This window comes from Protopterus annectens, chromosome 6.part0 (assembly GCF_019279795.1).
Source record: "Protopterus annectens isolate FY-2018-M chromosome 6.part0, PAN1.0, whole genome shotgun sequence".
In the NCBI taxonomy this organism is placed as follows: Eukaryota; Metazoa; Chordata; order Ceratodontiformes; family Protopteridae; genus Protopterus; species Protopterus annectens.
In genome coordinates this window covers 1,347,886,524-1,347,914,281 of record NC_056737.1, presented here as the reverse complement: position 1 = coordinate 1,347,914,281, position 27,758 = coordinate 1,347,886,524, and the positions used below count along the sequence as shown (strand labels likewise).

The 27,758-nt window shown below is 38.0% G+C and overlaps 1 protein-coding gene across 1 annotated transcript in view; it reads left to right on the top strand.

Moving 5' to 3' along the window:
- Positions 1-27,758, top strand: part of ADCY5 (adenylate cyclase 5) — a 1,187,789-nt gene that overhangs the window by 1,036,360 nt on the left and 123,671 nt on the right. The window contains exons 16-17 of the mRNA XM_044073657.1: positions 11,564-11,696; positions 16,974-17,237. Coding sequence (XP_043929592.1) covers positions 11,564-11,696; positions 16,974-17,237 — 397 coding nt within the window. The remainder of the gene's footprint in view (positions 1-11,563; positions 11,697-16,973; positions 17,238-27,758) is intronic.

Genomic DNA, 27,758 nt, shown 5'->3' with positions numbered 1-27,758 from the left:
CTAGTATTAACTTGTGGACGTGTATATAAATAGACAACGCAGTAATACCTAAACAGAAGAGTCAATGGTTCACTGCACATGGCCTGGTGCATCCAAACCATACAGTAATTCACACAAAGAACACTTAGCAGCTACTTAAAAGAGCGAAGTGTAATAAAAGTCCTAGGACAATAATATAGTAGCACATCTGACATATAGTTGTACAGTGCTGACAGCCATACAGTATAAATGTAAAACATTAGCATCATTAAATGATAACTATGGGCAAACAATACATGTCTACATAACAAACAGTATAAACTATACACATCCATCCAGCAAAAGCAGTGGCTACTTAAACGACATTGAAAAAATTATTCTCAACCAAATTGAAACCGAATGTGTGTGTAAAGCTACACTTCAGTGACTCACTGTGACAGTGAGACTGTTATGCTAGCTAGCAGCTCTAAAATCTGGTTCTGGTTAGCTCACACAGGAGTGTGGTTATCTGTCACACATCTGCCTGGAGCAGATTCTGTTTCTGAAGAGCTTTGCAGGGAACCTCAATGGTTAAATGCTTATAATCTGCCTGCTCATATTTCTTTGCTTTTTGCTCCTGATTATTAAGGTATATTTAATTGACTGTAAGGTATCCATATTGCAGATTACAGAGGATTGTCAATTACATTACAGCCACTCTTCTAACAGAAGGCACGTATTATCAGAATTGCTTCATTTTTGTTGTAATCAGCTGATGACATTTGATACAAGAAAGATAGATGTCATTAAAATACTTGAGGCATTCTTTTGTTTTTAACATATGTAATGATTTCTCCAATTTCTTGTTTGAATTTGTTTATTTTGAAAATAATGAAAACACTGTGTACATGGCTTTAAATGGACTCTTTATGTTAAGCCTAAATAGACTGATGTAGTAAAATTAAGCAATGCCAGTAAGGTGCATGGTTATATTGTTTTTTTTAAGATTTTTTTTTTTTTTACTAATTTAACATATTTAAAGTATATACACAGAAAGAAAGAAATTCAGCATCACATGCTGTTATGCCGTATTAGGAATACATTGACTCATCGAGGTAATCTTGTACAATTAACACATTAAGAGTCTTGGTATTTCAGTATCAACATTTCAAGGCTATCCCAACCACTAAAAGTCTTAGTATGATTTATATATTTTTCTGATCAATTCTTTTTTCAGTTCTACATTGCTATTGCTGTTAAATTTAAAAAAAATCTTTGAATGTAGGAACTGAATTCTATTTCCATTTTTTGTAATAACTTTTTTGCTTACTGCTAAGAGACTCCAGAACAATTTTTGTTGTTTGGCTTTTACAGATAAAGGAAGCAGAACATTCATTAGTATTGCTGCTCTAGTGAAACGAACAATTATCAGACCATACATAACCCCTTAAAAACATACTTATCTCTTTCTAATATACATTTAATTTTTTTTACAGTCCATAAACACGTGTCCAGTCAACTTTTACATATTTACTAAATCTCCAACAGACTGAAGAAGTCATTTTACCAAACTTAGAGATTATGTAGGAAGTAAAAATCAGTCTGTGTATATATTTCCACATAGAACTTCCCAGTATAAACTTGAAGAAGTTTGAGTAACTGATATAAATAAAAAAGTGTCATTCTTGCCATCTGTTGAGTTACTCAATCTACTACTATCTAAAAAGTTCCAGAATTTTGCATCAAAATTATTATTACTTATAGTTAGCGTATATAACTTGGACAAGCTTCCTTTGCAGGTTAGTTTAATGTTGGTAATAGCATTCCTATATTTATATAATGGGGGGAAAGTGCTGTGTTCCTCTTCACTCATATTATCTACAAATTTATTTAATCTCTTACTGGAGGATAATAGTAACTGGTCAACAGATTTGCCCAACTTATAATCTTTCATTAAATATTCTGGTGACTTAGCTTTCCTTTTTCAAAGCAATCAGACCAAAATACTAGCACATTCCTCTTTATTTAATTCATTTTAACATTGTTTTGAGTTTTCTCAAATCTAGAGGTGTGTGACATGGGAAAGCACAAACAAATTACATTTTGATGTTATTGGAGTTTTAAAAACATTTCTTTACTGTTTTAAGAATTGATTTCTTATATGCAGAGTATAAAGACTGAAATGAATTTCCTTCTAAGATAAATTGTATTAACCAGATGAAAGGATCATTGCATATTTCTAATTTATCACAGTTGATAAACTTATAAGAATTTAGTGAAATCTGCTCCTGAGTGGTTTACATTGACCAGTCTGTCCGGAGTATAATATAGTTAACATCTGCAGCAATAGAATAAGAGTCTACATCTGGGAAGCTAATACCACCATACTCCCACAATCTTATATGATTTCTATAAGCAATCCTTAGCTTTTTAAGATACCATAAGAATAAAGTTAACATGTTTTTCCATTTTTAAGTTTTTTTGTCAGGTATTAAAGCTATCGAATGCAATATGTATATAATCTTGGGTAACATAATCATTTTAGTAAGTACTAACCTACTCTCGAAAGTAAAAAAAAAATCCATTTTTTTAATAAGAAGTAACAGTTCTTCAATTATTTTTTTAGAATTATTATTAACAATGTTACTGACATCTTGATAGATTTTTATTCCTAAATATTTTAGTTCTTTTCCTTCCTGATCTTTATATTTACCTTTAAACTTACTATTTAGTAATGATTTAGCACTAAAGTTTTTTTTATTATTACATTTCAGCATTGATCCTTCTTGAAGCTTTTCAATTTCCTGATCTATTTCTTCAGTTGAATAATTTAAATATCCTATAGCTAGTTAACTATCATCTGCAAAAAGCTGTATTTCAGATTGATAATCCTTGTTAATTGAGAATTCATCATTTTTTCTGTTGCTTCTTATAATATTAGCTAAGGGTTTGATAGCTAATGCAAATAGTAGAGAGGACAAGGGACACCCTTGTTTTGTGCCTTTGTTTAAAGTGAATCCCTGAGAAATGTAAGATCTAATTTTAACATATGCTTTGGAGTCTCTATACATGTTTTTTAATATTCAAATAAATGTTCTGTAAAGGCAAACCCTTCTAAAGTTTTTAACAAGTAGTTCCAATCTACAGAATTAAAAGCTGTCTTGATATTTAGGCTAATTATGGCCAATTTCTTGTTCATTCCTTTTGTTAAATCGAAGATAGTTACTATCAATGTTATATTACCATAAGTTAATCTAGTGACTACAAATCCTGTTTGATCTTCATCAGTCTACTGCATTTCTTAGTCTTGTAGTGAAGATGGAAGTAAATATTTTATAGTCTGTATTTAATAGTGAAATAGGTCTATATGTGGTATCTAACGTATTATCCTTTCCTTGTTTAAGTACAGGTGATATTATTGAAAATGTCCATGAGGGAGGAACTATTTTGCCACTCTGAAGTATCCTGAAAATGTCACTCAGTAGTTCTAAAATATTTAATAGAAGCAGACTATATAATTCCATACCTAAACTATTTTCCCCTTTTGTAAGATACCTTTTACTTAACATTTTACTTATATTAGCTAATCTATGTAGATTTTTTGAAGTCGCATAACTGTGCAATTTTATTTTTTCTAAAACTATGTCTTGTTTGTGTTAAAAACTGATATTTTGTCATTAATTTTAATGACTTCAGTATTATCTAATTTATTTTTTGTTCATACCTCGCTTTATATATTTCATCTTGTATTTTTAACAAGTCTTTACACCACTCTTTCATTTTATAACTAGCCCATCTTCCCATTCTGTATTTACTATGCGTTTCTAAGGAGTCACATAGTATGACTTCACTATCCTAATATCATTCAAAGATTAAAAATTCTCGATTTGTTCCTTAAGATAACTCTTAAGTTATTTTAATTTCATATGTATATATACTACATATATGTGTGTGTGTGTGTGTGTATATATATATATATATATATATATATATATATATATCTACACACACACACACACATTGGGATTCTATAAATCTGAAATTTTATGATATCTGTTAATACATTAATACGTAGTACATTGTGATTAGATAAAAGACAAGGAATAATTTTAAAATAATTCACTTTATTAAGTAAATCTGTAGAGGCATATATCTTGTCAATTCTAGTATGTGTCCCATGCACATAATAATGAGTGAAGAACAACAACTTATCTTCTGCTTTTACTATTAAATCAACTAAATTATTATTACTAATTCATCTGTTGAGTGCTTTAGCTGATGCCAGAATTTTAGCTTTCTTCTGTTCACTTGTATCTTTTTTGCTAGATTTGCAGTTAAAATCCCCTGCTAAAATTAAATTACCCTCCCAATGACTTTGTAATAAGTTTGTGATATTTAGCCACTCTTGCACCTGTTCCAGTGATCCAGTAAAAATTAGCTAGTGTATAGAATTTGCCACTATATTTAATTATTACAAATGTATACAGTCGATTTTTCGAAAGTATAGCAGTTCCTTATTTAATTATTTGTATGTCTTTATCTATCAAGTGGTTATCTTGCAAGAATATAACGTCTCCTATATTTATTTAAGATATATCTTTACTGATCATTTACTTTAATAGGTAATACATTTAAACTATCAATATTGTGTATTTAAAAAGGCTTCTTTTAAAAGATAATATGGCACATTTATCTACCATATTAAGTTAATTGCATACAAGACTTTAATGCATTCATCCGACACTATCTTAACATTCCACATTTTTTAAGTTATTCCTTTCTACAAACGAAACTACTAAAACTCATTAGTAACAAGAACAAATCTACAGCTGCTCAATGCTAGAAGTCTAAATCTAAAAATGCACTCACTCGCACTCCTTAAAATGGAGAACATGACATTTGTGCTGTAACAGAGACCTGGTTCAAGGCACTACCAGGCTATAACTCATTCCACACCTTTCGGTCCCAGAACTTAGACTGAAGCTCCAAAGGTGGCGGTGTTTCCATATTCATAAAGGATGCACACACCTCCAGACTGGTAGCCCAACGTAACGCATCAGAGATACTTCAGGTGCAGCTAACATTGGGTAGGACAGCGATTCAAGTTGTAGCCTGCTGTAGATTCCCAAGCATGTCCCAAGACTCACACTCCACATTCCTAAGCACCCTGGAGAATATTAAGGTCCAACCTAACACTCTCTTACTAGGCAACTTTAACTACCCCTCCATTAACTGGGTAAACTACTCATGTACCAATACACTTGCCCAACGTTTCCTGGAGTTCATTAATTCCAATGCCCTGGACCAGCTCATTCTTACCCCCACTAGAGGTAGCAACATCCTTGACTTGGTCATTGCTAACATGGGCGACCATTGCTGAACACCAGTAGTCAGCTCCTCCCTGGTTAGATCTGACCACAAACTAATCACCTTGGAAATCCACATCCCACCCCCCCCCCACCCCCAGCAAAGGTAACCATTATGAAAAACTTCTCCAAAGCTAACTTTGGGATCCTAAAAACAAAGGTGGCTAACTTCACGGCACCCATTCAAATGGCGAATAGTTGCATGACTGCAGAATCATACAGCAGTGCACTGTAAGAACACGTACACAAATGCATGGATCTCGCCATACCCAGTAGAACCAAGACATTGTCCTCCAAAAAAGGGAAGCCAGTCTGGTGGTCCCCTGCCATAAACAAACTCTACAACAGAATGAAGAAACTGATGCAGAATAAGGTGAAGTCCCAAGACTGGAAAAACTCCCTTATCTGCCTCAACAAAAAGTTGATATCCCTCATCAAATCATCTAAATCTAGGTATGAAAACAGAATTGCAGCAGATAGTAAAGACAACCAAAATGCCTTCTATAGTTATGTAAAGAATCTCCACGGCAATACCCAGATTTGCTTGAGCTACTGCACAATGGTACCTCCTATACTGAGCCAACAGATATTGACAGTATACTGGCCGACTGATTCAGTACCAACTTTAGCCTCCCCCCCCCAAAAGACCAATCACCATACCAGTAGATTGCCAGGCACCCAGTATTACTACAGCACAGGTTAAAATAGCACTGTCCAAGGCCAAGAATACAGCTTCTATGGGACCTGACAATATCCCTGGTTGTGTTCCACATGAACTACAGAGTGAACTGGCACCTCACCTGTGTGCCCTGTTCAGTCACAGCCTCAACTCAAGCTTTGTACCTGCCAAATGGTGCACTGCTACACTCATCCCTCTCCACAAAGGAGGAGCAACTACAGACTCTGGGAACTATCACCCCATTAGCCTGACGAGTCTGATATGCAAAGCTATGGAACCTAACAAACCTGGATATAGGGAATCTCCAAAATCTGGATCCCACATAGTTTGGTTTTGTGAAGGGTAGATCATGTCTGCTCAACTTGGTCGACTTCTTTGAGTCAGTCACCAGAGCTGTGGATGAAGGCAAGGTTTTTCATACAGCCTACCCTGATCTGTCCAAGGCTTTTGATACCTTTCCCCACTCAGGAATCGTAGAAAAACTCACTAAGTTAGGCATCAACCCCTATATCACTAGGTGGGTTGCAAACTGGCTCACAGATAGAGCCCACAGTGTGAAAGTAGCTGACTCCAGGTCAGACTGCTGATTAGTCATGAGTGGAGTCCCACAGGGTTCGGTCCTGGGTCCTCTCCTATTTGGTATCTACTTTTCTGACGTCCAGGCCAGCACGAAGGGATTCTGGCTGACTAAGTTTGCAGACGATTGCAAGTTGAGAGCTATTATTAACTCCCCAAGTGATGTTGACATCCTACAGAATGGCTTCACTGTGACCAACGACTGGTGTCAGAACCATGGCCTTAAGCTCAATGCCAAAAAATGTGTTGTCATCCCCTTTGGGGAAAACCACTGTGGTCAGAAAGTCCTTCTATGTGGCACATCTCATTACTAAGGGTTTTGCATCTAGAAAGAAAGAGGTCATTGTCTTCCTCTACTCTTCCCTCATTAGACCAGTCATCGAGTGCAATGCCCCATTTGGCATGTACTTCACTAGACACCTGCAACAACTAGAGAGGCCACAGAAGTACCTCACAAAGAGGATCCTAGGCCTTAAACACTTGTCCTATATAGACAGACTCAAAAAACTCCAACTATTCTCTGTCTCATATCGCCTATTTAGAGGCAATCTCTGATTGACTTACAAAGTCATGTCTGACCCAGTTCTGTTAGAAATGCTGCATTTAAAGAAATCCCAATCCCTCAACACCAGACGCTTCAGAGAACTCATTCTCATTACCACAATTAACAGAACATGCTGGAGGGACAGGTTCATAACCCAGAGACTGACCATGCTATGGAACAGAATTCCCATACATGTCAAGCAGAGCACCTCGCTGACCCTCTTCAATAGAAATCTTGATGAGTGGATGGGAAACAGAAAATTCACCCCGGGGATAACACCAGTGGCCCTACTCAACAGAGGCACTGAGAACTAAGGTTGGGTGGCACTATTCCAGGGTAATCCTATGGCTAGGCTTGTAAAGGCCCCAGGGCCATTAGCCTAGTGCACACCTATGAACCTACATATTACTAATAAAACACAGCCTACCATGGATACCAGAGTTCCTAGTTTGCCTATTGAATAGAAAAACTACTATACTATCTCTTTACCTACCAGCACCTAAAAAAACATAAAAAAACTAGCCAGAAGCTACCACGACTTACAGTAATTGATGTAATATTATATATACATTAAAAATAATAAGAGACTACTAATTTAGTTATATATTTTGCCATTTAAAACTATTCCCCCATCACTGCATAAAAGTTTAATAGCCCTCTACTATTAATTACAGATGTTAAATAATCCAACAAATAGTGTAGTGTATTCTTAATAGTAATATGAATTATCCATTAAATATTCGTAAATTATTCGCTTATTCAACATTATTATAACTAAATCTCTAAACAAATAATTAGAACAAAATGGGACCTGAAGAGATAAAGATATCTGTAAACTTAAAGGTGACAGGTAATTTTATCATAATAAACTATTATACAAAAGGAAAATAAATATTCATATATATTCATCATGCTAAAAAATATATACATATATTTATGGATTTAACAAAAGCTCTGAATTAATTTTAAAAGGACAAGTGTGTGTATATATATATATATATATATATATATATATATATATCAAAATTGAGTAATATTGTTAATGTGGTAAATATCAAAATATTTAAAAATGATTTAGCTTATTAAACTAATTCATAAAAATGAGTACATTCCTCAAGGCAAAGAGAATGTCTTGCTATTTGTAGGTAATAGAAAAATTGCAGTCTATATAGTATAAGTTACAATGTGCTCAATTCAAATCCCATTCTCCCTTCCCAAGTTCAAACATATTGAAAAGTCTACTTTACCTTCTGTCAAAATTGATTAACTGATTCAGCAATATAACCCTCAAATTTAAGCTTTGACTTATGAAATGAGCTATTTCAGCTAGTGAATTTAATAACATCCAGTATGCAAAAAACTTCAATGTTCATGTGACCAAGCTTCAAATTTCAGCATTAAGGATATCTTCAAATATTTTTAAATGATTTATTATGTGAAGTATATCAGATTATGTACATTCTCGTTTATGCCATATGTATTTGCAATATATATCTTTCTTATAAGCAGTTGTGATTTAAATATATTTTTCTGTCTAATTTGCCCATTAATATGCTTATTCTAAATAAATTGTATTTCTAAAATATTCTGTCAAGGAACTATTTTTAATCATCAGCTCTCTATACTGTTGTTTTATTAATCTTACACAGTAGACATTTCTTTCCAAGTGCACATGCACATTATTCATAAGATGTTTATTCTTCTTATTAATTCTAATACTACAGACAATCCTGCCTATATATAAAATAATTTTTGCTTGTTTAATTTGAACATGTATTTCTAGCCATTGTGAACTGCTGTTCTAATGTAAGCTTCACATTCTGTCCTCCTAACTCACAGCACACAGTGTCTGCTTATTTCCTCTGTAAGTGTTTCATTCTTCTTAATTATTTTAACTGTTCTAATCAGTAGCAAACATCTAACTTTACTTCTTTCCATTAATATGTACACTTAGAGTTAATAGCTGTACAGCATAAGCTTTTAACATTCAACAAAAAGTAAGCAAATTATAGGTCGCCAACAGCTCAGTATAAAATATTACTGTAGCTTTTGTTTTACCGATTCTTCACTTCTAAGAAAAGAAAAACAAAAGATGCTATTTTGCGTAGAGTTCTCACATATATATTTGAAAAAAAAATAAAAAGAAAGTTCCATTCTGTTTTCATAGACATCAGTGATGAACTTTGACCTAGAGTTTCTTCAGAACAGCTCAAGACAGGAAGCAAGCCAAGCAAGAATCCAGCATTCTGAAACAACTGCAACATTCTTATGTTCCCAGCTTTTTTAAGTGTTACTTGCTTCCCAAACAACCTGTGAAAGAAATGTGTTACACAGGAACAAAGAAAACAAAATCACCAGCACATTAGCACTTATAATTAGCATATACAACAGTATACAGCGGTATACATACTAAGCAAAGTTAAACAAAATAAATTCTTATCTTATATAGTCTTAACTTTACCAGTTATGTTGCTTATAATTTAATAACATGCTTTACATGCATTTGTTTAACATTTATAAATATGTTTATAACTTTAGTTAAATGAAATATGTTAAGTCTTTCACTGTAAATATAGTAAAACAGTAAAACTAACCATTGATATTACTTATATTGAAAAAATGTTTTGGCTTAAAATATAAATACATACTTACATATGTTTTGAAGCTTAAAGTCCAATACAAACCTTTTACTTAAAGAGCAAATCCATTGTTTCAGAAAATAAAAGTCTTCAATCAGAGAATAAAAGTTACTTGTTTTTAAGCTTTTTTAATTTTAGAAGCAGTTTCCAGGAATTCAGTTCAATCTGTCTATTGAGGGAGATACTGTTCCAATCCATTTCTTCTCTATTATTAAGAATTTTACTTTTCTTGATAAAATTGGATGTGTCTTCCATTGTGTCAGATATTTTAGTTCCTTCAGAAAGAAATAATTTGATCTTTGCAGGAAACACCAGTGGCTTTAATATTGTTCTTTTTAAGTTTCTTGATCAGTGGTAAACAGGATTTTCATTTACTAATTACTTTACTGAAATAATCATTGTCAAATCTGACTACATGTTCACCTGTTTTAATAAGTTGACTGGACAATGTTGTTTTTAATAATTGATCTTTTTCTAGGCTAGACATGAAGTTGACTATAATTGAACAATGTTGTGAGTTTCCTTCTTCAAATGTTCTCTTAAGGGTCTATATGCCCTTAATGGGGTGGGAGGATGACATAATGGTTGAGGTGTTTACCTTAAAGACACAAGGTGCAGGGTTTGATTCTCACATGGGGTAACTGGCTAGGCTTCAAATGGCCCAAAAGGGCAGTTAGCATAGTACTAATCTATGAACCTATAAACCTTTCAATTCCAAAGATAACATTTCAGGTAGATTTATTGTTTATGTAGCCAGGTTGTTAAGAAATTTATTATATTGTCTACCTCATACTTTTCAGGTATGCCATAAATTCTAATGTTATTTCAACTCAGTCTGTTTTCTAAATCATCAAATTTATCCTGTGAGGCAGTTATATTTTTTAAAAAGAAATTCAGTTTGAGACTCACCTTATTCTCACTTCATGATCATTTAAAGCTTCTTCCATACTGCTGATCTGTGCACTTTGTTGTTTCATAATAATTAATCTTTCTAGTCTCTTCTTTGAAACGTTCTATTTTGGTATTCAGTTTGTTCATTTTAAGTAATGCATCCTGCATACCAGATATTAGTGACTGGATGTCTTTTTAACATAAGAATCCTGAGTACCATTTCTTGAGTGGCTCATGATGAAGTCTGTTCTCTCTTAACCAAGCAGTTGAAATTCTGACCAGAAAGTGACAGCTTTTTTTTTAAAGAACTTGAAGTATAAATCCTTTCTCTGACTCTTAATGAGTAAAATTAGCAAGTATCTCCATATTTTAATTTTTGATTATATTTTCTGTCAGAGTGTCAGAGAAAAGTTTTCGGTCACAGAGCTTTAACCAGTTGCTGCTCTCAGTTAGCCGTCTTGGCCATGCCCGGTGTTGTTATATTGTTTTGCCCCCAACGTTCCACTGTAAATAGTATATTGCTTGTGACTAGATTGGTTTCAGAGTAGCAGAACATTAAGTATCTACTTCTCTATTCCCTTTTCTGGAGAATTTGTAGGGATAGTTCCACTACCATTGTCAGTAATAACTTTTGAGTTTTAAACTCAGAAATGCTTAGTTGATTAACAGAACTTTCTACTTCCTTTTTCTATAGTGGAGTATCATTTAATTAGAAACAGTACTATCTTTCATATCCTAATACTGCTACCTTGTTTATACCTATACAGCTCCATTATGTTTGTGTGGAAGCATGCGCAAATGTTTGCATTTCTTAGACCCTAGACTGTATTTTTGGTACCGTGATTCATTACTGTATCTGTGGTTTGCTGTTCATGAACTACTGTCTTATTTGCGTTTCTTTTCTCTGTAGCCCCACAAACATGTCAAAAGTGGCACTAAAGATTATGACTCCTGTCATTATCACAGTATTTGTTGGAGCATTATATCTACATGCCAAGCAGGTGGAGTCTACTGCTAGGTTAGACTTTTTGTGGAAATTGCAGGTATGTTTCATTTCTGGTTGCATAAATTTGAAAAATATGTAATGTATGAGATACCTGGATTCTGATTTGCCTCAATGGAGTGTGTTCCTGCACAAAAAATGTTGTGGCTTTTTTCTTTTTTTTGGGGGGGGGGTGGAGGGTTAGGGGTATTAGTGTAAGAAGTTTACTTCTAATGAAGTATTTTTTGCTATAGCACACATCAGCTGTTGTTAGTGTCTGATAGATTTGAGTGTATGCTACTTTCAATACGTATGCTTTCATTATCTACTTTGTGTGTCAGATAAAGGAAATAGCATTTTGTCTGCACATTGTTCATGCAACAGTCAAATAAGGTAATTTACAGTTTAAAGAGAGTAGCATTTAGGATTGCAGAACCAAGAGTAAGAAGAGATTAAAACAGGAATAGAAAGCACTATTTATATATTTGCTACATGTGTCAAGCAACTGTACTAATTCAGTTTAGAATTTATATAGTCTTTAGCCATGCAAATATGAACCTATTTTGTTATAGGCCTGATTTAATCCTTTGTTGAAACATTGGCACTTGTATTCATTACTAAGAAACTGAAGTCGTTCTTTCTGAATGACTTCAATTGCTCTTGTTTTGGGATATCTTGAGGTAGCAAGTTCCGCAAGGTAGGTGCAAGTTTAGTAAAGGATTTTTCACCTTTTGCCTGGTTTAAATGGGGTCTTATCAAACAGATTGCATTGTTTGAAGAGGAGTATAGGGAATAGGTTGTTTATCTGTGTTGTAGTTCATTCAGTTCAAGTGGATGGTGTGAGCAGTGACTTAATTTGAATATCAATCAGTGAAGTAGAACAACCATTTGGGTTTTTCTGGGAGATATGCAGTGATGATGTCTGTGTCCCTATAGGGTTATGAACCTACCAATCGTGTATGCAGTCACTTGCAGAGTGTGGGGTGTTCTTTGCAGAGTTCACACCAAATCATGTCAGACAGTATTCTATTCTAGGCATTATTAATTGTATTTCTTAGTCTCTCATAAGAGTGGAAAAAAATGTATTGCTATGCCAGCCTAAGTTGATTTGAGTGCTACTTTGAGATGTTTTGCATGTGTGTAGTAAAGATGAGTTGTTTGTCAAAAGTTATCCTTAGATACCTTTGTTCAATGACTTTAGACAGTGGGTTACCTTTAGGTTTGGTAATGTTTAATGTGGGATTGAGTTTAAGTTTTTGGTATGTTTCAAACAATATAGTAGTCAATTTTCTTTTAGCTGAATACGAGCTGCATGTCAGAAAGGAAATTCCTTAGTAAGCTGAAGTCTTGTAGCTTTTCTTGTGATTTGTTGTGTGACTTACCTGAGTGTAACATGATGATGCTGGCTACATAAAGCATACAGTTAATGGTGGGTATATCAAAAGGTAGGTTGTTAACAAATGTGGAAAATCGTATTTGTATGGGCAGCGCAGTGGTGCAGCAGTTAGCGTTTTTAGCTCACAGTGAGAGGTTCTCCGGTTTGATTCTTGGCTGGGGTGTCTTCTTTGTGGAGTCTGCATGTCCTCCCTTGTTCGCGTTGGTTTCCTCCGGTTTTCTCCCACATTCCAAAGACATGCTTCTGGAACATTTCTCCCCGGGCCTCCACTGAAGATGGTCTCTGTCCCAGAGTGCCTTTCCCAGTAAACAAATGTTAAATAAATAAATAAATTTGATCCCGGATTGAACTTTGAGTACTCCTTCTGATAGGGTTCCATTGTTGGATATGTTAGGACTGTGTGTAAAGGTAAATACCTCTTAATTAGGTATGATGTCAATCAATGCAGTGCACTGTCACCAAACTGAAGTTGGCTAGTGTATTAATTAGAAGGATATAGTTGTTACGTTCAGAGGCAGTCCTTAGGTCACTGAAGAGAGCAGCAAGTAGCTGACCTTTTTACATAAGACAAAGATAGCTAAAGTGAATAGAGCTGTTTGTGTGTTATATATGTATATATTGTGAAAGTCATGTCCATGTTCTCTGCTAGATGAGAGGTCGTATTTGAAGGTATGTTCCATTAGTTGCAAATACAAAAGTTTTTTTTTTTTATTGTCTTATCTAGATGACAGGCAATTGAGATTCACCTGTTGACAGATTGGAGTTTTTAACTTTGAGAATTAGGGCCTATTGTTGTGTATTTCCAGCAGTAAAGAATTACCCCTCTTCTAAGTCTAGCATTAATAATGTGTTGTAGTGGCTTGCAGTTGTGTAATGACACTGTTTAGATAAACTATTGCTGCAGTGCTGAGTGTTTTACTGATTGTGTCTTGTTTCAAGCTTCCTCAGTACCTATTTAGAGGATATAGCTTTAAAGCAGAAAGGTAGGATATCACAAATGAAAGATATTGTGTATGTTTTTGTGATATTTGTTGTTTGTGGGTTAGATGAATTTTGAGGAGTGGTGGATAGAAGTGACTTTATATTATTAAGTAGGTCTGTAGGAAGGATGGTCTTTGTATATGAGGTGGGCTGGAGGCCATTGGTCATCGATCAATTTGGAGATCTTTCAGAACTCTTTGGTGGAGTTTTTGCAAGCCAGTAGTCTGTGCCATATATATTCTTTTGTTGTGTTAGTGATAAATGTGTGCCTGTTGTTTGAAGTTGTAAAATGCATTTTTTTGTTTGTATTGAATGAGTCTGTTTGCCAAAATTTCCAGGCTTCTTCCCTCTGTTTTAAGAGTTAGTTTTTTTTTTTTGTTTTTTTTTAATGTGTCTGGAGTAGTCTAGGAGCATTCTGTACCTTTTACTCTTACTTTTCTGTGTTGTCTATATATGGATCATTCTTATTCTTCATAACATATCTAAGAGTATCCTATTTCAGTCCTCCATCAAGCCTTGATACTTTTTTTGAGGATAGCACTTAATATAAACCTGAGGCACTGAGCTGGAGCATTGCTTCTCCTTGCAGTTAGAGTATAGGATTGGTACTGTTATCAGTAGATGTAGAATATGAAAGTATATTCATAGCTGAGGATGCAAGTTTCTCAGCTGTAGAAGAGCAGAATGTTTCAGTGACCTGACTCTCTCTCTCTCTCTCTCTATATATATATATATATATATATATATATATATATAATCTGTGCTGAGTAACCTGAGTTGGTGCTGCTCTCCTTATTTTGACCAAAATAAAAAAGACTGGATCATTTTGAGAGAAACATGAGTTTGCAGACTATCAGCTCTTGATTTTTAAAAAGGTTTAGAGTATGTGAGAGGTTGTGCTGAGAAAGAGAGGAGCTGAATGAAAGCAATGTTTGAATCACATTAGGGAAGTTGTTTGGGGTAGGATTTGTACTTGAACTGATTTTGTGATGTAAAATTCAGTTAGTATTACATAGAGAAAAGGATGTGGATTTCATTTTGAAATGTGAGAGTCTGCTCTGAGTGAAAGTGACGCTAGATTGTTAAGTATTTTGAAGGAGAAGTGTTGTGATTGTCTTTGATATGGCAACATCCGAGTTGAAATTCTGTAATTAGGGGTGGGCACACCACCAGCAACACCTCAATGTCTTGTTTTTTTTTCCATTTAATTATATATTTACTGCTTGTTTATTGATCTTGTATACTATACATATGTTTGTGAATACTTTTGCTTAAGAATGTTTTGCGTTTGGCAATGTGTATAAGTAAAATGAAGTGTATTTTGGTGGGGTAATTTTGGTTACTAGAGTTTGTGGAGAAGTAATTTGGTTACCTGCCCATAACCTTGCAAGAATAGATTCATCATAGATTCAACAGGGTTATTTTTAAATTCATAGCAACAACTATTACTGGAAGATGTTCATATATAATGTGTGCAATTAAATGTCTGGTCAGTAAATCCAGTCAGAAATACAATAGAATTTTGGGTACTTCCTTATTATAGAAGTCCCGGTGATAGCAGCCTTGACGATGATGCACACTGTAGACAATGACGATAATCAAGTTACCAGGCTGATATACAAATGGCTTCAGCTGTATCTTTGAAATATCCATTTCTGTGTTAACTACAGGAAGAAATAGTTGTGAAGAACTAAACAGATGCATGTGTGCTATGGTGTGCATCTCTTACAACTGTACTTAATTGCTAACACATGTAACTGCTAATAAAGGCTTCAGTTCATGCAGATGTAAGGAAACCCATATACATATATATAAAACTACGTTACATTAACAGTATAACCACCTGGTGGTGTACACCTTGGATGTGGATGATTGTCACTGTTGAACTGACACCCCGACCCCATGTGAAAAAAATGGGAAAAAGAGTTATGGATGTATGGATGGGTGGATTCATTCGTATATACACTTTATCACACCCTATGTTTGTATTCTGGAGATTACTTCCTGTAGACAGTGTAAGTATTTATGCAAGTAAATATGCCACTTGAAAAAAAATACGACCGTTGAATAGGTAGAGCAGCAGTTTCAGGAAAAGGAAAATACAAGTCAAAAGCACGAAACGAACCAGGAGGCGACAATGAGAGAGGCTGGCTGAAGTGAATCGCCAAGGCCACTATAATAAGGAAGAACCAAATTTTGATTTTTGGTATTAGGATCAGCAGAGAGTGGGACTGTAGGAGAGTTAAGAGTAGCTAAGAAAGAAGGAAGAAAAGTAGTAAGGTAAGGCAGAGGAACTAGGACAGAAACAAGAAAAGGTACATCATTTCAGTGCAGTATTTGACCAATATATGCTGTGGCTTTAATGCAATCAGTTGGCAGACTTTTCAAAATGTAGTAAGCACTGTTTGTGCCAAACAAATCTTGCATATTGATGAACACATGCTAGTTATCATATTGCCTTCAATATTTGTTGCTAATGATAGAAGTTCAGTAGTAACTAATGGATTCCAGTGCTCCAGCATGTCCTTTTCTTGAATTCAGTGTGTTCTCATACTTAGTGTATTTTTTTTAGGGATCCTGATTGGTAAACTTTATCGGTGAAATATACTTATCCCTGTTGTCTCAAACCTGACCTGAATCTATTCAACAAAAGTACTGCTAAATGCACAACAACAGAACTATTACTGGTAATACCATTCTAGGCTTGTTGTGGTCCTCGTGAACAACTGAGCTAAGCACATCTTTATGGTGGATAGCTTCCAGTTTTCTTATATCCAAACAAAACTATTTATAAAAGGAGTTTTTAAAAAAAGTAAAATGTAGAGGAGATTTCCTGTTTTTGATTGTAATTAACCAGCAATGTTTGGTAGTATAAATTACATGAATCTGCATGTTTAGTTGCATTTGCCTTTAGCATTGTTAGTGTTACTATGTCACATTCATGTCTCTTTTTGTAAACAGGCCACAGAAGAAAAAGAAGAGATGGAAGACATACAGGCCTATAACAGACGTCTCTTGCATAACATCCTGCCAAAGGATGTGGCCGCCCACTTCTTGGCGAGAGAAAGAAGAAGTGATGAACTATACTACCAGTCCTGTGAATGTGTTGCTGTAATGTTCGCCTCAATAAGCAACTTCTCTGAGTTTTATGTTGAATTAGAGGCCAACAATGAAGGTGTAGAATGTTTGCGACTGCTTAATGAAATCATTGCTGATTTTGATGAGGTGAGAGCAATGTATTAGTAGCTTTCTATACATCTACTAAATATACATTGTATCTAGAGTAACTGTATAGTAATCTTAAAATTATTGTATTCATGTCTTTGATATCTATTAAGGAAACGTTATAAAATATAAACAGAGCCATATACAGTGGAAGCCATCGAGAAATCATAGTGTAGGATATAGCACCAGCATACACAAAGTAATGCAGCTAAGACAGTGTTACACAAAATACACAACCAGTAGTCTCTCTGTCAAGTTGTATTTTATCAAGTTTAATATTTATAATCTTGTTAAATATTTACACTGAACCCATAAAAAGTTTCATACCTTTCTTAAAGAGGGATACATTGAATACATTGGTTTATTTAGAAATGTCATTTCAGTTTTGAAAGTCTGTACGTAGAAAAGCAACTTTCATATTTCTGGTTCCACTTCTTTTGATTGGGAGAGCTAATCATACCTGTTTGATAGATAGCTTCAAGTCATTGTGCTGTCTGCAAACAGATTTGTTTATAAAACAAGTTACTGTAAACTCAAAATGTAGAAGCTCTAAGATCTTTCTGTCATTAATGGAAATACAGGAAGTGGTTTGTAGAGCAGTCTTGTTTTGGGGTATGAAAGGGCAAACTAGAATTTGCAATGCATAGAAATCTTGATACATGCAAGATTCACGATTCACTGTAATAAGGCACTTCATTATTAGGGCACTGTTGCTGAGTTAGGTTGACCCTCTGCCAATATCTGGGAGCCAGTCAATCTACTGAATGCAGTTAGTGTGAATATGGTACAGACAAATAAAATAGCATCGAAAACCACTTTCAGCAAAAATTGAAACTGCACTTTTCCTCACTATTCTCAGACTGTGGAGTTGGTATGTATGAGGTGGTGGTATGAGGGTCTCCCCCACTGAAATCGGTTTTGTGTGATTTTTATTCATGTCAGCTGAATTTGCAATAAGTGAGTTCAGCAGAGCTACATGATTAACCACTATCCTTATGTGTTTCAGAAATGGGAATCTGCAGCATGCACAAAGCATGGCTTGAATCTTAGCCTTTTATCTGTTATTGTGGGAGTAAAAGGAAGGGGGTTAATAAAATGAAGGAGTCATTATAGCAATAACCCACACCTGGGTATGGGTAATGCAGGATTTACCAAAGACAACCGTGGGTAAATCCCGCATTACCCACACCCAGAAGTGGGTTATTGCTATTATACTATGACATTATTTAAGAAAAGAAATAATTACTTTTCTTAAATAATGGCATTGTATAATGCCTCTTTGCTGCCCTTCCGCAGCTGTCTGGTATCCGCGGCAGTTCTGATGTACTGCGCATGCCTACGCAGTACATCAGAGCTGTGGCCAAAAGCAAGGGAGAAAGCAAGATCTCCGTTGCTTTTTACTGTTTCGCTATGTTAAATGGGTTTAACATAGTGAGACAGCTTTAAAATAAGCAACGGAGATGTCCGTTGCTTATTTTAAAGCTGTCTCGCTATGTTAAACCCATTTAACATAGCAAACCAGTAAAAAGCAACGGAGATCTTGCTTTCTCCCTTGCTTTTTTTTTTAAACCTGTCTCGCTATGTTAAATAGGTTTAACATAGCGAGACAGCTTTAAAATAAGCAACGGAGATCTCCGTTGCTTATTTTAAACTGTCTCGCTATATTAAACCCATTTAACATAGCGAAACATTAAAAAGCAACGGAGAAAGCAAGATCTCCGTTGCTTTTTACACACTGTGTCGCTATGTTAAAGGAGTTTAACATGGCGAGACAGCTTTAAAAAAAGCAACGGAGATCTCCGTTGCTTTTTTTAAACCTGTGTCACTATGTTAAACTCTTTTAACATAGTGAGACAGTGTTTTAAAAGAAACTTATACTAATGGAAAAAGTCCGGGTGACCGGACCTTTTTCCATTAGTATAAGTCGATTTACAACGTGCACTTTGGCCAATCAGTGTGCACGTTTTGGAATATTAATGGGGGATCATGGTATAATATTCATATTAGCAGGCATGTTGGCAAAATCAGTGCTTAGACAGCTGGGCACAGTGGACTACATATTTTGTCAAATATTCTAAATTTGAGCACTGGTCCCATGGCATAGAGGGATGAAGCTCTGACTACTGCCAAAATATATTTGTTTGATTAGCGTCATGGGTGTTTGATAGTAGGGGGAGGAATAGCTCAAGCAGTTGATGCCAGCTTGCTCATCCTTGGGAGGTGTTGCTGGGTACATGGCATTGGTGACACCTAGCAGTAACTGGGTATATTGTCTGCTTTTAATGGGCTAGGTTCCCTGGTCCACAGCGAGCGATAGGGGTTGATATGTATGGGAGCATGCATGCTTCCTTCTTCTGACCAGGTGAAAAATTGCGAGTCTTCAGGCCACCAGTGAGAGAAATGGTAGGCTGCTGCTTGGGGTCTGAAGCTGGCCCATTTCCTACTGCCCAACTCTTATCGGGGGGGTGGGGGTGTGTGAACAAATTGACTGATTAGTTTCCCAGGCAGGACCAAATAATCTGTAGGGCTCTCACTTTGACTGGGTATAACTAGCTGTCACCACCATTGGAATGAATGGGACGATTGGATGTAGGAAGAAAGTTTATATTGAGTATATCATGGTGGATTGGGAGGGAAAAAAGTATTACACTCTTGGTTTTCCTGTAATTTTGCTACTGTAACAGTAAACCATAACAGTTCACTTCTCTTCCCACCTGCCATATTTCTTCTGATCTGCATTTGCCAAAGCAATGGCTTCTTACCATGCATAGTTTCACAGAATAACAGTCAAATCAGTATAGAATGACTTACATTTACACATATATCTATTTCTAATTAACTGATTCAGTGCATGCTTTAGCCAGTACTTCTCTCCGTTTCAGTGGTTGACTATCTCCTACTTACTTTAGACAAATTTTGAAAGTACAATGATTAAGACTGCTTTTGTAGTGGCTAACATTTTCAGATTTACATATTTTATCTTTGCTGCTGTTTATTGCCGATATGTCTTGTTTCCCACCTTTCCTGTAACTAGCCTAGTCCAGATACAGAGTTGCTGTATCCAGGAGTGTTGGTAAGCTTCTGAGCCCCGCAAGCCTTTCTGTGTTGGAGGAAAGCCTTCTAGCTTTATCAGTGGGAGTGGTAAACACTAGGCAGCCTGTCTACCACAACAGGAGAGGTTATTAGCCCAGAAATTGTAGTTTATTGACCATTTGGACAGTTTGTCCGTCTGTTTCAACTTTCTGGTTTAAAAGATCACATCTGCGCTTGTTTCCCATCTTTTTTGTAACTAACCTACTGGGTAGCACTAAAAAGCCTTAAACTGATACAAGCCTTCTCGCTTAGAAGAGAGACTTTGAAGTGATTAAATATCAGTTTTCTGTACTTTCTTGCTGTACTTAACTGTTTTCTGCCTAAACACAGATTTTCCAGCATTTATTGTGATTTAAAAGCTTGTTTTTTTCACATATTGTACTTATTTGACTGCCTGCACTTTTAAAAAGTTGTTTTTTGTTTAACTGTTGTAGGCTACACACTAAAGTGCGATAGCCTTTTCTGATCATTTGTAGTCGTCTAAAGCTGTTTTAAGTGTATTTTTTACTGTTTTTGCCTTATCTTTTCAAAAAACAAAAACATTCATTGTTTCCTACCTTTCTAAGCTAGTATAGTCCAGTTTTCAGGTTAGTGCTGAATTCAGGGCTGTCATACTAGTTTCTGAGTTGCCCATACCTTACTTGGATAGAAGGAAGTTTCTCTGTTCACCTGTGAAAGAGGGGAGCTTTGTGCAACCTATCTGTCCCTGGAGGAGTCGTTCCAGCCCAGAAGTTAGTAGTTTATTGGCCATTTTTGGCTAATTTCTATCTCTTTCATTTCCCTACTATAAAAACCGCATTTGCACGGTTTTGCACACTGGGCAGTGCCGGTTAGCTACGGTTAAATTATTCCCGGCTCCACTAAGTCTCCTCTTCAGTTTTTCCCTTAAAAATAGTCTAACTCTCAACCTAAGCACTTAAAAAGCATCTTACAGTCCAGCACTTGCTCAGACCTAATAGCAAGCACTAATATACCCTGACACTGATTGCCCAGCAGGGCAATGCTCTTTATTCACCCCTCACCAACCAAGCGACTAAGCAGCTGATCCTACTATTCAGACATGACCAAAGGGCAACTCCAGGTGCACTTTCCAGTCCAGCTGGTGAATCTGGGTACCCTGAGGCAATGTTACAACTGCTTCATGTACACAGACAACCCTCTCCTCCTACCACAAAACACCAACATATATGAGAGATGCAGTTATACAGCCAAACTGGAAGCTAAGCTGTCTCCACCCAAGACTGGAACAGACAGTCAAGAGGAGAAGGTTACCACTTGCACCACAACTCCAGCTGCACACAGACCTACTAAAATAGCACTGGCAAAAAATACACATAAATACACAAAATCATACTCGGAGGCTCTAAATAAAAACCTGCAAAAGCATCGGAGACCTCCAAAGCAGACACCCAAACAACCTGCACTTCCCGTCACAAATCAGACAACACATAAAACACAAAATCAGTGTGCCACACAATCACAGCCCTTAAGCTGAAATAACATAACTAACACACTAGTAATAGGTGACTCTATAGTCAGGCACACTGACGTTCCACTCACTAGGCTGGACAAGCAGAAGGTTACTGTTAGCTGCCTGTCAGGAGCCAGAATCCGCCACATAACACAAGCACTTGGGTCACTCCAGAACAAGTACAAATATGACTCTGTCATTATTCATGTTGGTGTGAATGACCTGAGACGTACCTCCCTGGACTACATGAAAAGAGACATGAAATAGCTCTCTGATCATGTAGCCCAGGCTGGTATGACCCTGACCCTGAGTAGCATCCTGCCCTTACCAAGAATGATACCTCAATATAAAGAAAAAATGATCAATTTCAACAATTGACTAAGCTTCTGGTGTCATTCAAAGGGTATCCAGTGTCTGTCAGCCTGGGATGACATGCTCGACAAGCTGCGTTGCTTCGCAAGAGACGGCTTGCACTTGTCACCCCTAGGCGTTCCAGTACTGGCCAAGGCTGTTGCTGCCCCTATAGTCCCTTTTTTAGCAAGGCTCAAAAGACAAACCCACCTCTGTAAACAACACAATTAACAAAAAACTGAGGGTTATGCTACTCAACGCCAGGAGTTTAAATCTCAAAATGCACGCTCTCAAAGCACTCCTCAGTATGGAGAACGTCGACATCTGTGCAGTAACTGAAACCTGGTTCAAGGCTCCAGAGAGCACCCCAGCGCTACCGGCCTACAACTCATACCACACGTTTTGGCCACAGAACACGGACCGAAACACAAAAGGAGGGGGTGTATCCATATTCATCAAGGATACCTACACATTTAGGTTAGTGGCACAGCATGATACCTCTGAGATCATCCATGTGCAACTAACATCGGGCAAATCTGCAATGCAAATTGTGGCCTGCTACAGATCACCCTCCATGACCCAGGACCACCACTTCACCTTTCTGGAAACACTGGAAAACATGAAGGTCCTCCCGAACACCCTGATATTGGGAGATTTCAATTACCCTGCTATTCACTGGGAAAACTACACGAGTACAAATTCCCAGGCCCAGCGCTTCCTGGAATTCATCAACTCAAATGCCCTGGATCTGCTGGTAAACTCCCCTACCAGAGGTGAAAACATATTGGACCTGGTCATCACTAACATGGGCGACAGGTGTTCCACACTGGAGGTCAACCCGTCACCGGTTAGATCAGACCATAAACTAATCACTCTGGATGTCCACATCCCACCACCACCCCCAACTAAGGAAACCACAGTAAAAAAAAATTTTCTAAAGCAAGCTTCACCTTACTTAAGACAGAGGTGGTAAGTTTCACAGTCCCCATGCTAAAGGATAAAACTGCCCAAGATGCAGAAACCTTTACAAATGCACTCTATGAGCACCTACAAGGATGCATGGATCATGCCATCCTTAGCAAAACCAAGACTCACTCCTCTAAGAAAAGGAAACCAGTTTGGTGGACCCCTGCAATAAACAGGGTATACAATAGAAGGAGGAAACTAGTTCAGAAAAAAAGTAAATCCCAAGAAGGAAAGACATCCCTGATCAGTATCAGTAAGAAACTAAGGTCCCTCATGAAATCATCCAAGGCTAACTTCGAAAGAAAAATAACCAAGGATTCAAAAGATAACCACAAAGTGTTCTTTAGCTATGTTAAGAATCTAAGTGGCAATTTGCAGGTATGCACTGAACTAGTGCAAAATAGCACAAAATATACTGAACCTACTGATTTTGCCAGCATCCTGACAGATAGATTCAGTGCAAACTTCACCCCCCCTCTCACCTCCAAAAGGGACCACAACAATACCGGAAAAGTGTAGTATCCCAAAAATCACAGATGCACAGGTGAAAACAGCCCTTTCAAAAGCCAAAAACACAGCGTCAGTGGGACCAGATGGTGTCCCAGGCTGCGTCTGGCATGAACTACAGAAAGAACTAACCCCCCCACCTAAACACGCTGTTAAGCCTCAGCCTCTCCACAGGCTACGTGCCCATAGAATGGGACACAGCAATGGTTATTCCTCTCCACAAAGGAGGGGCCACAACTGACCCTGGTAACTATCGTCCCATAAGCCTGACTAGCCTGGTCTGCAAGGCTATGGAGTGCATCATCATGGAACTCATTAAAGACATTCAGAACCTCCAAACACTTGACCCGACCCAGTTCACCTTTGTTAAGGGCAGATCATGCCTACTAAACCTAGTTGACTTCTTCGAGACAGTCACCAAGTCTATAGACGAGGGAAAGGTGGTTCACACAGCCTACCTTGACCTCGCCAAGGCTTTCGACACCATTCCCCACTCGGGTGTTACAGAAAAACTCACCAGCCTGAACATAAACCACTACGTCACGAGATGAGTTGCCAACTGGCTTACAGACAGAACTCACACGGTAAGAATAGTGGGCTCCAGGTCTGACTCTAAACCAGTCACAAGTGGTGTCCCACAAGGCTCGGTCCTGGGACCCCTGCTGTTCGGCATATACTTCTCAGAAGTACAGGCAAACACAGGAGGACTATGGCTAACCAAGTTTGCCGATGACTCAAACTGGGAGCCATAATTGACTCTCCGGCTGACACTGACATCCTCCAAAAGGGCCTTACTGAGACGGACACCTGGTGTCAAAGTCATGGCCTCAAGCTAAATGCCAAAAAATGCATAGTCATCCCGTTTGGGAAAAACAAAACACCCACAAATTACCACATAGGTGGCAGCCCCCTTAATACAGAAGAGGTAATAAGAGATCTGGGGACCCAGGTAGATAGTACTCTCTCCTTTGACAATGATATTGCCAAAGTAGTCAGGAAATCCTTCTATGTGGCTGTAAAAGGAAAAATCTTCAAAGACCAATGCATGTTAGGTTCAAGCAAGGCACCCTTTATTACTTGCAGCAAGGAGACAAAGCATGTAGGTACAGGATTTGTCTTGCTCTTCGATGATCAGTATGGTATTCTTATACAGTTCTCTTCATGTCACACAGAAAATGTTACTATTCTATTGCTGACATGGTTGGACACAGCTTTCTGTATGTTTCACAGAAATTGTTACCAGACTTATTGCTGACATGGTTGGATTATTTGCTGTCTTGCAACAACATTTTGAGAAAAACAACCTGGCCTTGGGCTTATTTTAGCCCACCTTAACTTTTCAATTCTTCATTTGTACAGATGTCCTTCAAGGATGCATCTGCAGTCCTTACAAATGGGTTGTCCTGTCGTCAGGCAGCCCTTCGGTCGGCCGGATTCCAAAGTCTGGGTCTGGCCTCGGCTGGTGTCGCACTTCACCCGACGTCATAGCTGCAGTTATTCGGGTATAAAGGCATCAGCCGACGCCATTTTCCTCCGTCTTTCTTGCTGCGTGGCGCCCGAAGCAGAAGCTGTTCGCAAGTGCCGGTCGGTCAGAACCAGAGATTACTACTACCGAATACTTCTACTACTACCGAAGACTTCTAAAAAGCTAAGTACCCCGTTGGGGACTCTTTCTTGTCTCAGCCGATGTCAGAAAAAGTGAATAACTGTTTAACTTGTGGGAAACAAATACCTCATAAAGATTTCCACTCTTACTGCTTACCTTGTTTAGGCCCAGACCATGACGTAGCAGCTTGTCTAGCCTGTGCTTCTTTTAACCGACGGACGCTTAGACGTCGGTCGGAATTTGCTGAGGAGTTTTTCGGCTCCGATTTTGCTTACATTATGCCGTCGGATCCTCCGACTATGCAAATATCTAAAAAGCGCAAGGAAAAGGACCGACACTCGCGGTCTGCGGTTTCGGCCGAAACCGTGGTTAGGCCAACCGCGAGTGTCTCGGTTTCGGCTGAAACCGAGCAAGCGGTTCTTCCTTCAGCCGAAAACTTACCTCCTACCGAGGCCTCTTCCAACCTCGTGGAATCGGCTTCTGAAATCCCTCCTGCTCTTGCAGTTTCTCAGGAATTATCTGACACTATCCCCTTGGATATCTCTACCCCTGCACGTGGAGCTGCTAGGCCACCTGCATCCATGTCCATTAAGGCTTTTGCCAGGGCTAAAGCAGCTAAAACTACTAAATCTGTGCCTGCTAAGACCCCCTCTCACAGGCTTATCTCTAGTTCACAAATGCTTAGTCTAGCAGAGGATCTCATTTCTTTAATCCGGGGATCCCAATCTCACCCAGACAGGGCCTCTCACCCACCTCCAGAGAAGAGGCCTAGAGCAGAGCCCCCTGAGCCAGTTTCTACAGATGATTCCTCTGATGATTCAGATGATACAAACCCTCCAGAGGCTTCTTTCTCCCCTTATGAAGACTCGGATGCTGAAGAGTCCATTCCTTCTGCCTCTCCGCCTGAGGAATTTTCCTTTGGGGAAACCTTACATGCTATGAGGGAACAATTTCAGTGGCAGTGCCAGGATTTTTCAGACTCTAGAAAGAGGCTTAGAACTTTTCTGCATTTACCGCAACATAGGCCTTTAGCCATACCTCCAGTTCTCTCTGTTGTAGATGATGCATTTAATGATGCTTGTACTGCTCCTGATTCACTACCTCCGGCCCCTGCTAAGCCCGATAGGTACTACAGGGTCCCGGACACACATTACCATTTGTATAAGGCTCCTTTTGCAGATCCCGAGACTATCTCCCAGGGTCCTAAGGCTGTAGCTGCTACCTCTGCCAAAAACCCCCTCCCCTCTGAAAGGGAATCCAGGTCCTTAGAGATGGGGTAAAAAAGTTTACACTTCTGCTACTCTTTCAGCTAGAGCATTGAACTGTCAATTCCACATGATCCAGTATCAAGAATTTATGCTAGACCAGTTAACCAAAAAGCTGTCCTCGAATGAACCATTAGACAAAAAATCTGTTCAGGAAATGGTACATAACATTCAGCAAGTCAGTAACCATTCCTTAAAATGCGGCTATGATGCACTGGAGGCTTCCTTTAGATCAGCCATGACTGGCACAGTTATCAGAAGGCATGCATGGTTAAAAGAGCAGGCCTTACCAGACCATGTTAAATCAAAATTACTAGATGCTCCCATGGACAAGATCAATTTGTTTGGCTCTCCTGCACAACAGGTGCTGAAGAAGATGGAAGAGAAGGCAAAATCTGTCCAAACAGTGAAAGATTTCTTACAGGTCCAACCTCCAAGGTTTAGCAGGAATTGGCCCTCCAAGAATTGGTCCTTTCCAGACTCATCCAGAGCCCAGAGAGGCAGGAATAGGCATTCAAGAGGCAGAAATCAATCCAGGGGTGCCTACAGGGGACGCCAGTGGCAGGGTAACAACCAGCGAGGTGCAGCCACTGACACAGCCACCACCACTACTACAGGACAATCAAAGTGACTTGACTCTAGCACCGCCTACCAGGGAACAACTAGAAGCACCCTTGGGCGGGAAGCTAGCTTTATTTTCAGTAAACTGGCATTACATCACAAGAGACAAGTGGATTTTGCAGACAATAGACCAAGGTTACAGGTTTCACTTCCATACTCTACCAGGGAAGAGAGGAATGCCAAACCTACCTCCAAATCAAAAGGCAGAAGCTCTAAAACAAATAACTCAATTATTAAGAATGAGAGCTGTGGAAAAGGTACCATCTATGGAGCAAGGACAGGGATTTTACTCCAGACTCTTCCTGGTACCAAGAAAAGAAAGCAAATGGAGACCTATTCTCGACCTGTCCGCTTTAAACACATTCCTCATTGTTCCAAAATCCAAAATGCTGACCCTACAGCAGCTTCTTCCCATGCTGGGCAAGGAGTCTTGGCTGGTAACTCTAGATCTCAAGGAGGCATACCTGCACGTCCCCATACGACCAAATTGCAGAAGATACCTCAGATTTCTTGCAGGATCAGAGCATTATCAATTCTCAGCATTGCCCTTTGGCTTATCTACTGCGCCCAGAGTGTTCATGAAATGCCTGGCATCAGTAATTGCTCATTGCAGGCTTCAGGGAATCCAAATCTACCCTTAC